This window comes from Aulonocara sp. 'chitande type north' Nkhata Bay, linkage group LG3 (genome assembly GCF_057382095.1).
Source record: "Aulonocara sp. 'chitande type north' Nkhata Bay isolate Kocher_YH1m ecotype deep benthic linkage group LG3, A_spYH_male_GT1.1, whole genome shotgun sequence".
In the NCBI taxonomy this organism is placed as follows: Eukaryota; Metazoa; Chordata; class Actinopteri; order Cichliformes; family Cichlidae; genus Aulonocara; species Aulonocara sp. 'chitande type north' Nkhata Bay.
In genome coordinates this window covers 10557287-10571962 of record NC_141346.1, presented here as the reverse complement: position 1 = coordinate 10571962, position 14676 = coordinate 10557287, and the positions used below count along the sequence as shown (strand labels likewise).

At 42.2% G+C, this 14676-nt stretch overlaps 1 protein-coding gene and 1 pseudogene across 2 annotated transcripts; one reads left to right on the top strand and one right to left on the bottom strand.

Moving 5' to 3' along the window:
- The first annotated feature begins 5344 nt into the window (after positions 1 to 5344).
- Positions 5345 to 8104, top strand: LOC147333923 (complement C1q-like protein 2; annotated as a pseudogene).
- A 3285-nt stretch (positions 8105 to 11389) lies between these two features.
- LOC147333922 (nuclear factor 7, ovary-like) lies at positions 11390 to 13021 on the bottom strand. 2 transcript variants are annotated; one of them, XM_086286574.1, is made up of 3 exons: positions 12770 to 13006; positions 12317 to 12583; positions 11390 to 12283 (listed from the first exon to the last, which is right to left on the bottom strand). In XM_086286574.1, the coding sequence occupies exons 1-3, from the start codon at positions 13004 to 13006 to the stop codon at positions 11618 to 11620; spliced, it is 1170 nt and encodes a 389-aa protein (XP_086142700.1). In that variant the 3' UTR covers positions 11390 to 11617. The 2 variants fall into 2 exon arrangements, with proteins under 2 accessions (XP_086142700.1, XP_086142701.1); XM_086286575.1 differs by having other exon boundaries at positions 11390 to 13021.
- Positions 13022 to 14676: the final 1655 nt, after the last annotated feature.

Here is a 14676-nt window from a genome sequence, read left to right as displayed (position 1 = left end):
CTGACGCCCCTTCATGCGTCACAAATACATTTTATACATAGATCAGATCAACACCACAATGACTTTTAACCCAGAAGATCATCTTCTATTTTCATGGCTGGTACTTTCCGTTCTTGTCTTAAAGTGAATTGTTCCTCTTTCTTGCCGAGACATGACTAATCTCTCCTCTAAATAAATCTAACTCATGTGTGTGTGTGTGTTGACCCCACATGCTCTTTGTGTCACCTCTTCACCTACTAACTGTCTGTGTCTCGTCCTCAAATGCTCTTTCTTAATTCACCTGTTGCACTTCTGACCTTTCACTAGACCAGAGGCTCACTGAGACTATGTGTATGTCTTCTACTAAATAAATGTTTTAACCAAGAACCTCTACTAAAACCTTAATATAAAATGACCTGATATAAGTGTTTTGTAAGCATGTACTGCAATTCCTTCTATGGCTCCAAGTCACTTGCACAATAGATTGTCCGGACATCGCGCCGAACAAAGCTTCCAACCCCCAATTAATTGACCGAGCTCCAACTCTTTAATAAGCACAGATATGCATTGTGTATAAAATAGTCATAACTGCACCTGAAATACAAGGTTAACATAATAACTGTATGCATAACATCTTAAGGCCTTCTTAAAGCTATCTGTTACATTGTTAAAGCCTCGTCTTAGCCTGCTGCTCAAAATAACTTTCACTTCTGCAAAACTCTCCAAGCCTGTTTCCTGTCCTGTTACTTTTAGCCTTTCTGAAAGACACACACTGTTCAACCCCTGAATGCAATATAAACTCCAGATTATATTATTAATGCAATGGTAATAATGATGATTATTTAACAATAGCAGTAAAATAATTTCCCTGTTCCACAATAATAAACTCAACGTATTACAGACCAAAACCAAACACGTCCGTAGTATAAGACTGGATTTAACTCCCTTCACACCTGTCTCGACACAACAGTCAGGTCAGTCCCTTCCCTTTTAAGAAATCCACCTTAAATGTATTTTAAATGTAAGTGATGCAAAATGAATTTAATATTTTATCTTTAGTTTGTCAGGTAGCATCAGGTCAGATGGATGATGTTGGGTGAGATGGAGCAGACAGAGATGTCATCACAGCTGAGAGGAAGCAAAAGCCTCAACATCCAGGCTTAAAAGTGATGTAGGGAGCTAAAGCTAAAGCTCTGCTTTCTTTGTGTGCTTGTGCTAACAGCAACTAATGAGAAATGTGATGACAATTGTCCAGCTTTGTCCTTTTATATTCTACCAAATGTGAAGTGAACCTGTGGTTATACAGTAACGATAAGAGCCTCTTTATTAGTCCCACATGTGGGAAATTTGTTTTGTTACAGCAGGAAGTGGACAGTGCAGTTACATAGCAAACATGAGAGAACCCTGGAATAGAATAAGAAACTGTACACAACTGTACCCAATAGAATAGAATAGAATGATAGGATAAAAATAGAATACACATGCTACATACAACTGAGTACAAATACAACGTTGTCAGAAAAAGAGTGTTACACTTAGTCCTATTGCACATGTGTGTGTTTGATCAGCTGCAAAGTCTTTGTGGTGGAGTCTGAGAGCAGAGGGGAGGAAATCTCTCCGCCCCACATCGTGGGTGCTGCAGCCACTGAAGGAGCTGCTCTGAAGCGCTATAAAGGTTTGTGATGATCAATACAGGTTTACAGCTCAGATCATACTGAGTTCATTATGACTGATATAAATATGTGATAGAATAATAATAAATCGAGTAAATTGTGATTGACAAACAGTTTTAAAGAGAAAGTTTGTTAGTTTAAATTGTGTGAAAGGTCAGAGATGGAGAGAACACCAGGCTGGGGCTGAATATCAGTGTATTACATGCAAATCTGATTGGATGACAGGACAGAGCATAAACTGAAGCTGGCATGGATGTTCTGGGTCTCCTGCCTCTGTGAGATCAGCAGGTCAAAGATTCAATAGCAAAACTTGGTTGTTCCAGCAGCGACGCCGAGGGCAGTGAGCTCTAAAAGCCTCCCAGATGAAAACGTGCCCGATCGAGAGGTGATCTGCTGCTGATGGGTGACGAACCTACTCAGGTCTCCAGCTCTTATCAGAGGAGGCAGTGAAGACACCTGAGCTTCAAGGCAGTCGGGCTGGGCCAGTCTGTGATTACATACTTTTATCTAAGTACAATCTGAGTATTTTACCTGTTAGTAATCTTACAGTATTATGTTATATTGTGAGTCCTTCTTACAGATCTTCCTAGGTTGAAAATTAAACAGTACTAAATGTAACAAGTAGACAGCAGCACTAAAGTCATCAGTTTAATGGACACAGAGGAAGCTTTTCAAAGGCTTAAGAAGAATAACATGATGCTAGAACATCACATTTTATAATATGACAGTAAAAATAACTCACAGAGATCATCTTCTATGTTTTCCTCCATAAGGGCGGCGAGCCTGGGTCCAGCTATTTGAGTGGTGCCTTGTTTTGGTGAAGCTTTTAAATTGCTTGGCCTTTGAGGCCTGCATGGAGCTCAGGCTGACACTAAGCACAGAAAAGGCCCACAGTGGGTGCACACACAGGATACAGATCTGTCAGGTCATGATCAACAACCACTGACCAAAGCCCACTGATCTCTGACCTCCCAGCCCATTCTTCCTTCAGTGGGCTGCTTTCAGTCATTATGCAAATGTTCTGTTTATAAGATTGAGGAAACCTGCAGTCAAACAACATATAAGAACATAAGATGGAAACAAACAGAGTGAAACAGAGTTTGTTTCCTTCCTGGTTTCCTGGTTTTCGTATGTTTGTCACACTTAAATGTTTCAGATCAAACACATTAAAATATTAAACAAAGAAAACACAAACTGAAGTTTGTAAATGAAGATGTTTGTTATTAAGGGAACAAATCCAAAGCTACATCATCCTGATCTGAAACATTTAATAAGTGTGACAAACATACAAAGAACAGGAAATCAGTTTGAGCAGCTGTAATCAAACTGTCAACCTTCACACTTTTTACTAAAACCTTTAATTCTCCACTAACATCACTTTGTATCCACGGTCACTCTAATGGACCCTAGAAAATAAGATAAAACACATTCAAAGACTATTTTGTGTTGAGAAGAAGTTTCTGGCTCTTATTCTATTTTCTAAAGGAGGCAAACAGCAAACAGGACTCTCCAGCTGCCCCGGAGCAGATTGTAATCATTGCTCTAGACGAGCTTCATCGTGTTGCAGACACACCTTCATGCTCAGGGCAGCCGTTACCTGTGTGCTCTAAGAGAAGCAGGAAGATTTAGGGTCAGATTTACTAACATGTGGAGCAGCAGCAGCCGCATCACAAAGTTTAGTATGTTATGTATTTGTAATTTTGAGTTTTATATCTCTTGGAGAGAGATATCTTTTGCATACTTATAAATGCACCATGTGGTAAGCTGTATACTGTGTCTACTGCTGTATTGACAATAAAGCTCTTGAATCTTGAATGTGTATCTGTAAGAGTGTCACTGTCAGGAGACGTGTCTGTCATAGTTGCTGCTGGGAGGTTATTACTGGGAGGGAGATGTTATCAGAGTCATCAGAGCTTCATCGGCTCAGAGTCGTTATCGCAGCACCAAATCTTTGTCAGTGAACTGGAATGAGCTGGATCTGAAACAAAGGCAGCTGTTACTGTGTTAGATTCACGTCTGCATGTTGAAACGTCTTATTAAAAGTAAAGATGTGCACATACAGTGGGGCAAAAAAGTATTTAGTCAGCCACTGATTGTGCAAGTTCCCCCACTTAAAATGATGACAGAGGTCAGTAATTTGCACCAGAGGTACACTTCAACTGTGAGAGACAGAATGTGAAAAAAAATAAATCCATGAATTCACATGGTAGGATTTGTAAAGAATTTATTCGTAAATTAGGGTGGAAAATAAGTATTTGGTCACCTCAAACAAGGACAATCTCTGGCTCTCACAGACCTGTAACGTCTTCTGTAAGACGCTTTTCTGTCCCCCACTCGTTACCTGTATGAATGGCACCTGTTTGAACTCATCTGTATAAAAGACACCTGTCCACAGCCTCAAACAGTCAGACTCCAAACTCCGCCATGGCCAAGACCAAAGAGCTTTCGAAGGACACCAGGAAAAGTATTGTAGACCTTCACCAGACTGGGAAGAGTGAAAAAATAAAAAAAAAATACCATAAACCTGACACTCTGGCCACCTCTATCGCGTTCGGTGTGAACACAGGCCGTCACAGAGCAGCTGTATTTGTACTGACATTAGATTACACACAGGTGCACTCTATTTACTTATTTGCACTCATCAGGCAACGTCTATGGGCAACTGACTGCACTCAGACCAAAGGGGGCTGAATAATTACGCACACCCCATTTTGCAGTTATTTGTAAAAAATGTTTGGAATCATGTATGATTTCCGTTCCACTTCTCACGTGGTCACCACTTTGTGTTGGTCTTTCACGTGGAATTCCAATAAAATTGATTCATGTTTGTGGCTGTAATGTGACAAAATGTGGAAAAGTTCAAGGGGCCCGAATACTTTTGCTGTATTTAGCAACCAAGACTCTTCAGCATGCTCTTGTATTGCTTATAAGACTGTTCACTGCATCTGGAGGAGTGCTTGGAGTGGAAGGGTCAGAGATTAATTCATTCTCTGAAAAGCATTGAACACTAGCTTTCTCACCTAAGTGGTCAGAGAAGAAAGAAACAAAAAAGGACAGCTGTGGTTTATTGAACTGGAGTGGGAAGGGTGGTCAACCAAGTGTCATGTTACACATGAAGAGTAGAAGTTCATCTTCAAGTTATACCATGTCAGTGACCTTCATGGTTCCTACATTCACATTGGATTTTCTAAAACAACACGTGCTGATTAATTTTATGAACGGCTGATAATCATTGACATTCACTTGTTTATCTCTTTGTAGTCTTGTACCTTGTAAAAGTTGTAAAGATTACTTTATGCATTTTGTCGCTTAGAGTATTTTTGCTCTGAGTTATTAGAGGAATTCCATAATCAAAGGCAATTACTTCCTCAGTGCCAAAAACTTCCAGATATGTTCTTTCACAGCTGCTTAAACATCTGTATCTGAGCACACATTTTGATATTTGTCCTCTAAGCTCTGGTCAGTTGGTGGAAACACACATGCTCATGTTTTACTATCAGTTGACAATCATTGATACTCACTTGTTCTTCTCCTTGTACTGCATCTGAAGTCATAAAGATTACATTAGTCACTGATTCACTAGAATAAGGTTGAATCTAATGCTACAGTGACCTCCCCTCTGTACTGTGTAATATAAAAGTCAGTCAGGTTTGCAGATGACACACAGATACTGTTGAGTTTTCACTGACAGAATGGAGATCACGCTGAAGTTCCCGCTGTTGCTTCTGGTCTGCTCTGTTTCCACAAATCAGACAGAGGCAGATAATGAAATTCTTGACCAGCAGATTTCAAACCAACAACCCTGTCCACAGGAAATCCATGCTGTGCTCAGAGAGCTGACTGCCTCAGTGGCTGAACAGAAAGTGGAAATCAGGACCTTAAAACAAGAGAATAAAGGTAGAGTATGATGTCAGGTAGTGAGAAAAATGGCAGCATGAGGAAACCTTCATATGAGCCCCTGTTACAGAGATATCAATGTCACTTCATGAATCTATCACTAACGTTTCTCATTAATTTTTTTATTTTTATTATTTATTCATTATTTATTCAATAATCTAACCTACTAAAAATGAAAAGATTCAAATGATGCAGATAAATAAAATTCATATTGACTTATTTATGTTCTTTTCTGTCAGACCATGTCGCAAAACTGAAAGACCTGGAAATGCAGAACGTTGAACTTCAGAGACAGAGGTCTGAAATTGACAAGCTTAAACAGCAACAACAAGGTACTGTATGTACACATGTTTCATTGTATAACAGAATATTAGTGATTCATTATTATTTGTTAGAGTTCATTTATTCCAATGTGTGAGATTAATAATTATAGGTTAAAGTATATGAAATCATCAAAATTTGTGCTGTTTATGGGGTCTCACTCCCGAGGCGTAACATGTCGACGTTTTGTCACGTCCCACGGCGTTCCTGAGGAACGCGAAAGGAGACCTTCGGCGTTCTTATGGTGCGCGGCGGGTTATGGCTGGAATCCAGTGCAATGACGCTCCCGCGGTAACAGACGTTCCAGCCCTGTATTCCAGCCGTAAACCTGACCTTATCCCTAGCCCTGACCATAACCTTATTCCTGACCTCATCCAGGACTATAATGATGTTAAATAACGTGTTTCTAAGCGATTTGAAGAAAAAGAGTGAAAACGTGTAGATGGAGTCCAGACGGTTCTCATATTTCCTCTTTTTTCCGAGGTCGTCATTTAGGAACGTGGTGGGTAGCCGAAAACGTAATATGTTGACGATTTGTCACCTAGCGTAAAATGTTACGCTTTGGGAGTGAGAACGTGTTGCAACGTGTTGGATAGGAAAGAGCTTTACTTTTTCACTCAGCTGTCTCTTCACCATGATGGACCGATACAGTGTCCACATCACTGCAGCCACAGCACCAATCTGTCTGTTGATCTCCCACTCTCCTCACTCTTAAACAAGATCCTGAGATAGTTAAACTCCTCCACTTTGTGCAGGAACACGTCCCTGACACGGAGTGGGCACTCTACCCTTTTCCACTGAGGACCATGGCTGCATACTGCTCCAGTGGGAGCTGGATGCCAGGACCTGTTGAAGGTCAACATTTTAGACACATGTCAACCAAGACAGCTCAACAACATTCAGACCCTTCAAGAACTCAGGACGAACCTCATGCACCCCAGGGGCCTTGCCACCAAGGAGCTGTGTAACTGCCTCAGTGACCCCGCCCCCGGTGATAGACGAGCCATCCTCCTTGTCCACAGACTCATCTCCCTCAATGGAAGACATGTCAGTGGGATTAAGGAGGTCCTCGAATTATTTCTTCCACCACCCGACGATATCCTCAGTAGCACTCTGTAGTTAGAACAATAATTAAAACTCCTAACACACACACAAGGTATTTATACATTTTTAGAGAATGTTATTTTTTAAACTTTCTTTTTCAGACAATGCAGCAAAGTTGGAGGAAGTGGATAAGCAGAGGACTGCAATTGAAAATCTTAATCAACAGCTACTAGGTAATGTGATGAAGTCAGCATGGCTCTGATTATTTTCATCTTAAAATATCTGTGTATTTTTTTGTGTATTAAGGCTGCAATCCAGTTACCAAGAAGACTGCTACACACTGTGTGGCAAAACATATCTACAACCTTTTTTTTAAATGTATTTATCTCAGCACTCCTCCTCCAAATTGTCTGTGGACAGCTACCACACTGCAGCTGTTCTTAGTTGGTTTTGGCTTCTGTAAGAATGAAATCTATCAAATGCTTTCACTAAAACTTTTTCATTTCGTCTTTTGGGGAGGGGGGGACACCGCAGCAAAAATGTTAAATTTATGACATTTCTCTCTTTCTTAGTCAAACAGGTGGCTTTTTCAGCTTCTTTACTGGCTGAAGGTGGTGGAATTACTGGCCCATTTAACACACACACTACGCTTGTCTTTAAACATCTTGTCACAAACATTGGAAATGCCTACAACCCACACACAGGTAATAAGACTGAATGTCACTTCTCAGCTATGTTGATGTCAGACTGATGTTCACGATGTTCGAACATCTGATTTTCCACTTAACAAATGTCCCACAGGTATTTTCACTGCACCAGTGAGAGGAGCCTACCACTTTGAGTGGTAAGTATGTGGACCTGGAGATCCTGTTTATGGTGTAGCTGTTGTGTTGTTTAAGAATGGAGAACGCATTTTTCAGCGTGGGAGCGTCAGGCCTCACATTTCGGAACAGCTTCTAATGGAGCCTCACTGCGTCTAGAGACTGGAGATCAGGTGTTTTTATGTCTCTGGGTTAGTTTTAAAATATATGACAATCATTTTCACCATTCCACCTTCAGTGGTCATCTTCTTTTCACCATGTAAAAAGGGAAACGCTTCCTTAAGTTGTCTTCTATTATCCACCAGCTTCTGATGTTTTAAAATGTGCATTAATTCAATAGGTGGCAATCTAGTTATCTTAAATATCTAAAACCTCATAAATCATTTCTACTTCTAAAAGCAGTTAATAATATTTTTATGTAACGATTTGCAAATCTGTTAGTAAAATAATGATAAATTTGATTTTAAAAAATCAAAGTGACTGATTATTTATTTGCTGTGTGTGTGTTGGAGAGCTGTATTAAAGACTAACACATAACATGTGTAGTTATTATTTTATTGTATTTGCATCAATTGTCAACATCAGGATATTAAAACCTATGAAAGTTGGTTACACACATGTTCCATATCTTAACTGTGTGTAGCAACAACAGATAACACACATGTGTGGGCCTCATCTGAGCTCTGACACATGTAGCTCAGTGACAGCACTGTCTCTCTCTGCCTCTCTGTCTACATGGCTGTGAACAAAAATATAAACACTGAGGCTTCAAAATGCAGCATCTACAACACTGTCACTCTGCCTCCACCAGAATATTTTAATGTAAGAAAACTCCAGACAGCTCTGGAGAAAGTTTCAGAGTAAAAGCCCTGGAGTGTTTTACATGTTATTCTGTTGGATTAAATCTGACGGAGCTGATTCATAAACACTTCACTGCCAGGTATCAGGTGACCTGCAGAGACTGATCCTACAAACACTCAGAAACAGAGTAAACCAAACTGCACCACAGTGATCAGACGAAACCTTCCTGACATGAACACAGCTCCTCAGTAAAAACTGAACCAGCAGAGAGACTACACCCAGCACCATACACCACCTCTCTGACACAGTACACCCTCGGGCAGGTGGTGTCCTCATAAACAGTCTGAGAAGCTCTGATTATTTACTATGTTCAAACAAACTGAGTGTCCACAAACGTCTGAGCTCACAGTGAGAGCTGCTGGCACAGTTTGGAGGTGTTCTGCCCCCTGCTGGACACACAGAGCTACAACATGAGGATCAGAGGAGGCTGGTGCTGCTTCACCTTTAGACACAAGAAGGAGGTCAAAAAATGTAGAAACAGAGATTGTTTTTAAACCTGTAAAGGGGGAAATCCTGACGAACCAATCCACAGCCAGAAAAGAAGTCTAACTCTGTGCTGCTCCAATCAGGAATCAGCTCTGTTACTGTGTGAGTGTGTAAAGTCACAGAGTAGCTGGTTTCAAATGTATCTATAAAGTTTATTCACATTTTATTTAGGCTTCAAAAAACAGTCCAAGTTTATTTCTTTGGACTTTGTTCACTTAGCGCCACCTGGAGGACAGTCAGCTCCCTGCAGCAGCTCTGGAGGACTGTTAACTGATGAAGAGCTCGGACTGCACAGCCTGCTTCATCACCGACTTCTTTAAATAAACATGACCACGATCAGTCGCAGCACCTCAGACAAACGTTTGTTACACAGCAGCCGCCTTCACACCGACTGAGCTCCATCACAGCTTCAGAGCTCAGCTTACTAAAGTCAAAGTTTATTTCCTCTCAGGTTTCTTACTTTCAGTAAAGTTTCACTGTTAGAGCCCTGACCAGCATCCTGCAGCATCTGGAGCAGCTGTGTGGTGCTGTCATGGCAACAAGGATCCAAATCTGTGGGATGTTTCCAGCAGGGGTTATAACCTGCAGCCAGCAAGGTGTGCCTAATAAAGTGGCCGTGTTTATGTCCCAGTGCAGCAGCATCAGAAAACGGTGGTTTACATCTCTGTTACAGGAAACCTGAAGAGTTAAAACACAAGACAAGAAAATCTAAACGTTACACAAAGAACATAAAAGAAGTAAACTTCATAAAAACTTCACAAATGATGCTTTAAATGAAAAATAAATCCCTGTAAATAATTCAACAGGTCACATGTTAGAACCACCTTAACTAAACTCTGTAGCCGCTCACTGTGGTTTGTCCCAGCAGCTCTTAGGAAACAAACTGCTAACTTCAGTGTCAGCACACACTGTTAGTAAACTATGCAACACTGGATTCAGGTTTCAGTTGTGTTAAGTTGTGAAGTTGTGATGAAAGTCTTCTTACTGACACAGGTAGGATGGTCAGGCGTCCTCTGGTCCTTCACCGTTCATGAACTGTCACTTATAAAATGCTGCCAAACATCAACTACACTCAATAACTAAACGTGTGCAGGTTAAAGTGATGGACGCCCAGATCTGCACTCCAAATACAAACAGACTAAAGGTGTTTCCTCCAGAAACAAAGACAATATTTACAAAGGTCTCACAGGTAAATTGTGAGCGATCACAGCAGCATCTCATCCTGACTAACAGCTTTTAGATGCAGGGAGAGCGTCGTGGTTCAGAGGTGGTTCAGCAGATGATGAAGGCCTTTCTGTTGCATTGTGTAGTGCTGTGGAGGCCATGATGGTCGACTGGGTCTGCTTCTACTGAACTCACAAACACTTCTGAGGTATTTACACCTGAAGCCTCATTGAATGTGAGTCAGAAACAAACGGCTCAGCTGTGATTAATGGATGTTTCCCTGCATTTCTATTTTCACACAGTTTATTTCTTACAGCAGGAAAACTGAACAGAATGTATGTAAGAGGTCAGAGTGAGGATGACGTCACTTAATACAGGAAATACATGTTTGTCTGTTTTGATGATGAAGGACTTCTTCAGCTCTGTAAACAGCTACACTTGAGAGGACAGAGGTGATTTCATGGATCAATAACAATGTGTTTATCAGCTTTCATCATCGCAGTGCAGACATGACGTCAGATCTATCAGAGTGAAGGCCGTCTCTCTGATGACGTCACAGAGCAGAGTCCTTCTGTCCAATAAAGGATCTCAGATCAGCTGCTGCCATCTTGTGGCCACAGTTGGTTACTGTCTCTGAAAGTTGTCTCATGTTTCCTGTTGTCCTGCTAACAAAGGCTGGAGCTCATCATGCTGAGAGGGCAGCAGCATTTTGTGGCTCTTCACACATGTTCATTATATTCTGATGATCCTGGATGGAGACAAACTACAGATAAGTGTGTTCAGCCCAACTAGTTTATCTCATTACAGCAGTTTGATGTTTCCCTTTGAATCCCCCTGAAGATCCTGACAGTGAAGCACGTACATAATACTCCAGCCTTTCAACTCTGAGCTTATTTAGTTCTATTAATACACTGAAATCTCATTTGTGTCATGAAGAAAGTCTTTAATCAAACAGAATTCAAAGATCAGAAACATTTCATATATGGAGTTAAACATGAATCATTGTTTCAACAACATATTTATTGTTGTCATAAACAGACAAGAAGACAACAACAAACTGCTCCTCCCATTCAACACATGTCAGTCCATATCCCAGCAAACTAAATCATCTCCATTTACACATCAAATAGAAACATGAATCACTTGTAATGATTAGAAACTTGATAGAACTTCAAATCTAGTTTGGGGAGTCATTCAGTGAGAAACAGTGAAATGATTTTCCATGTGAAAAGGTGGACAGCAGAAACAGAAAGAAAGAGTGAAACTAAAAGAGAAACAAAGAGCTTTGGAACAACGAGGCAGCAGGAGGACAGCTGCAGTTTAACAGCTTCAACTCACTGACAGGAAACAACATTAGAAACATCATCATCCTCAACTCATCTGCTGCACTGACACTGACACCTTCAACGGACACACCTTCACTTTACCAACAGTTTGAATAAATGGAAACATCCTGTGAGTGAAAGTGTGTGTGAAGGTGTGTATGTGTGTGTTAGTATCAGGATCAGAGAACGACAGCTTTCCTCTGTTCCAGTCCAGATTCACTCTGATCCTCTGGAGCTTCTTCTTTACTGAGAGAGCAGATTCTGCTGATGGTGAGTGTGCTGAGTATTTACTTCCATTAAACCGTATTCTCCAAAATCCAGGCAGTATGCTTCCCTTCCTCTGCACAGACTCTGCTAACACACCCAGTCTCCACCATGTACTGTCTCCAACTTCAACATCCCAGCTGTGAGTCCCTGAGTTAAAGCCCTCAGAGCCCAGGACAGAGAAGAACAAATCAATCCTCTCTGGATTATCAGGAAGCTGCTGCTTCTCTCCTCCTCGTCTCACACTGGTCAGATCTTCAGACAGGATGAGGTTTGGATCAGCAGTGTTTGGGTCCAGAATGAGAGGAGTGTAGGAGACCATGTCCTTCATGTTGTTCCAGATGTTGAAGGTCAGGTTGCCCAGGTGTTTGGCCTGGTCTATCAGAGCTCCTGAGGGCAGCTGTGGATCATCCAGCAGGGGGCAGCGCTGGACTCTTTCCACTGCAGCCTTGTAGTTGTGCAGGAATGAGACGTCTTCAGCTCTCAGCTCCTCCTCTGTGGCTCTGACTGTGTCTGAAAGAGCTGCTATCTCTCTGCTCAGAGCCTCCATCTTCTCCTTCATCATCCCACTCTTCTGCTCCTCTTCCTCCCTCAGTACAGCCAGCCTGGCCTCCTCTTCCTCTGCTAGAAACTGCTGAAGCTTCTTAAACTGCTCCTTAATCTGCCTCTCTGTGTGTCGGGCCTGGACCTTAATGTGTTCTGCTGTTTGATCAAACTTCACTTGAACTTCTTCACAAACCTTTAACTTCTCCTTTAAGGGCTCCAGAGTTTCCTGAAGTTCCTTCTTGTGTTGTTGTGCAGCTTCATCGATGGGTCTGAATCTGTGATTGGTGTGTTTTTCTGAGTCTCTGCAGATGTGACACACTGGCTGCTGATGGTCCAGACAGAAGAGTTTGAGTTTCTCAGAGTGCAGACTGCAGAGAGCCTCTGAAGCTCTCTGATCTCTCTCCTGTAAGAATGACTCACACAGGTTCTTTAAAGCCAGATTTAAAGGTGGTTCTTCCCTTGAAGATCTTCTCTTACAAACTGGACACTCGTGTGTTGGTCTCTCTCTCCACCATCTCTTCAGACAGTCTTTACAGAAGCTGTGGCTACATGACAGAAGAACAGGATCTCTGAAGACCCCCTGACAGACCGGACAGCAGAGATCCTCCTCTGATCTGGAAGCCATTGAGTCTGTGAGTGAAGCTGAAAACAGCAGACAGGAAGTACAGTCAGTCCTGGCTCCCCTCCCTCCTCTACCACCTTCACTGAAACTTCCTTTGAGTCGTGTTTTTGCTCAAACTCACATTCAGTGTGTGGAGCGTCAGCAGCTTGAAGCAGCAGTGTTGGAGTTTTCCACTTTTCTCTCCTGTAGCTGGACTCACTCAGAGGAAGCTGCTAGTTTGGTCTGAGCTCAGTCTGATCGTCTGTGCGTCTCTCTTTACTGAGGACGAAGAACTTCCTGTTTCCTGGTTTGTCGCATTTGAGTGACGTGAGGGGAGGAGACAAATGTTGCTGTTTGACTTTTAACTAAGGTGTGTTTCAATCCTGCCTGCAGCTCAAAAGCTGTAAAACAGGTTTTGTGTCTTTTCACCTCCACAGGTCACAACATGAAACCTGTTGTGAAGTTTATAAAATAAAGTGTCACTCGGTGGTGCAGCTGTTTGTCAGCTTCTATTTTAGACTTTGTTCTGGTTCTTGTTCAGGTTCCCAGCAGTGGGAGTGTAATGCAGTCACACACACACAGGTGGTGTTAAGGTGGATTCACTTAGTTACAGACAGTGGTGTTATTTCCTGTAACTAAGGGTGTGTTTCACTCCAAAGTTCAGACATTAACCTGCCAGAAGTTGTAAAAGTTACTGATAAAGAGCTTTTATCTCAGAAAGCAGAAAGAAAAGAAATAAGTGTAAAGAGTGCAGCAAAATGTTTTAGTGTGAGCTGGTTCATCTGATCTGGTTGTGTAAAAGTCACTGCATGACACTGAGTTTTACTTCTGTCACGATTAGTGGAGCGGACTCAGGCGCAGACCACAAGTTTCTTCAAATCAAAAGTGAATTTATTTACAGTGTTCTCCACGGTGACACACACACACACACACACACACACACACACACACACACACACACAGGGTTCCAGGGTCCGGGAGTGAAAGGGGCAGGAGTCCAGGGAGGGGAGATTTCCATACAGCCCTCGCAACCACACACAGCTCCTCTTCTTTCCTCCATCACTCTTGCTCACGCTCAGTCACCGTGCACAGGGAAAACAGGTCCAGGGGAAATCTATACACAGACAGAGAGACAGTTAGTCTCCTGGTTCAGACGTGCTCACGAACAAACTTTGCAGAGTGCAGGACGACGGACGCTGACGGCTCAACGATCCAGCGACGAGTAGAGCAGACTCGCCATCTTAAGTAGGACTCCAATTCTCATAATCAGCGGCAGGTGTGCTGATCATCTCCAGGTGCGTGGGCCAGGAGCAGGAGCCCACACTGAGCTCCGCCCCGGCAGGAGAAAGAGAGAGTGGGAGAGGACGAGAGAGAAAGGGAGAGCAGAGGCGAGAGAGGAGAATAAACAAAACAAAGCGCCTGACTGCTGTCAGCTGGAGAGGTGCGGGGACCATGACAACTTCTGTGTTACTGACACTCATCTCTGACTCAGAGAAACGATTTCTCCCCTGTGATGTTCACACAGTGGTGAGTTACATGTGTGTGGAATTTTTCACGTTTTATAGAATTAAATTTCCTCTTACTTTCTTTTTTGTTAACCTGAGTCACTGATCATTTGCAGTATTACAGAGTCTGGCAGTCTTTGCATGATGTCCACGTCACTGTGAGTTTCTAGCTGACTCTCAGGTGTGACA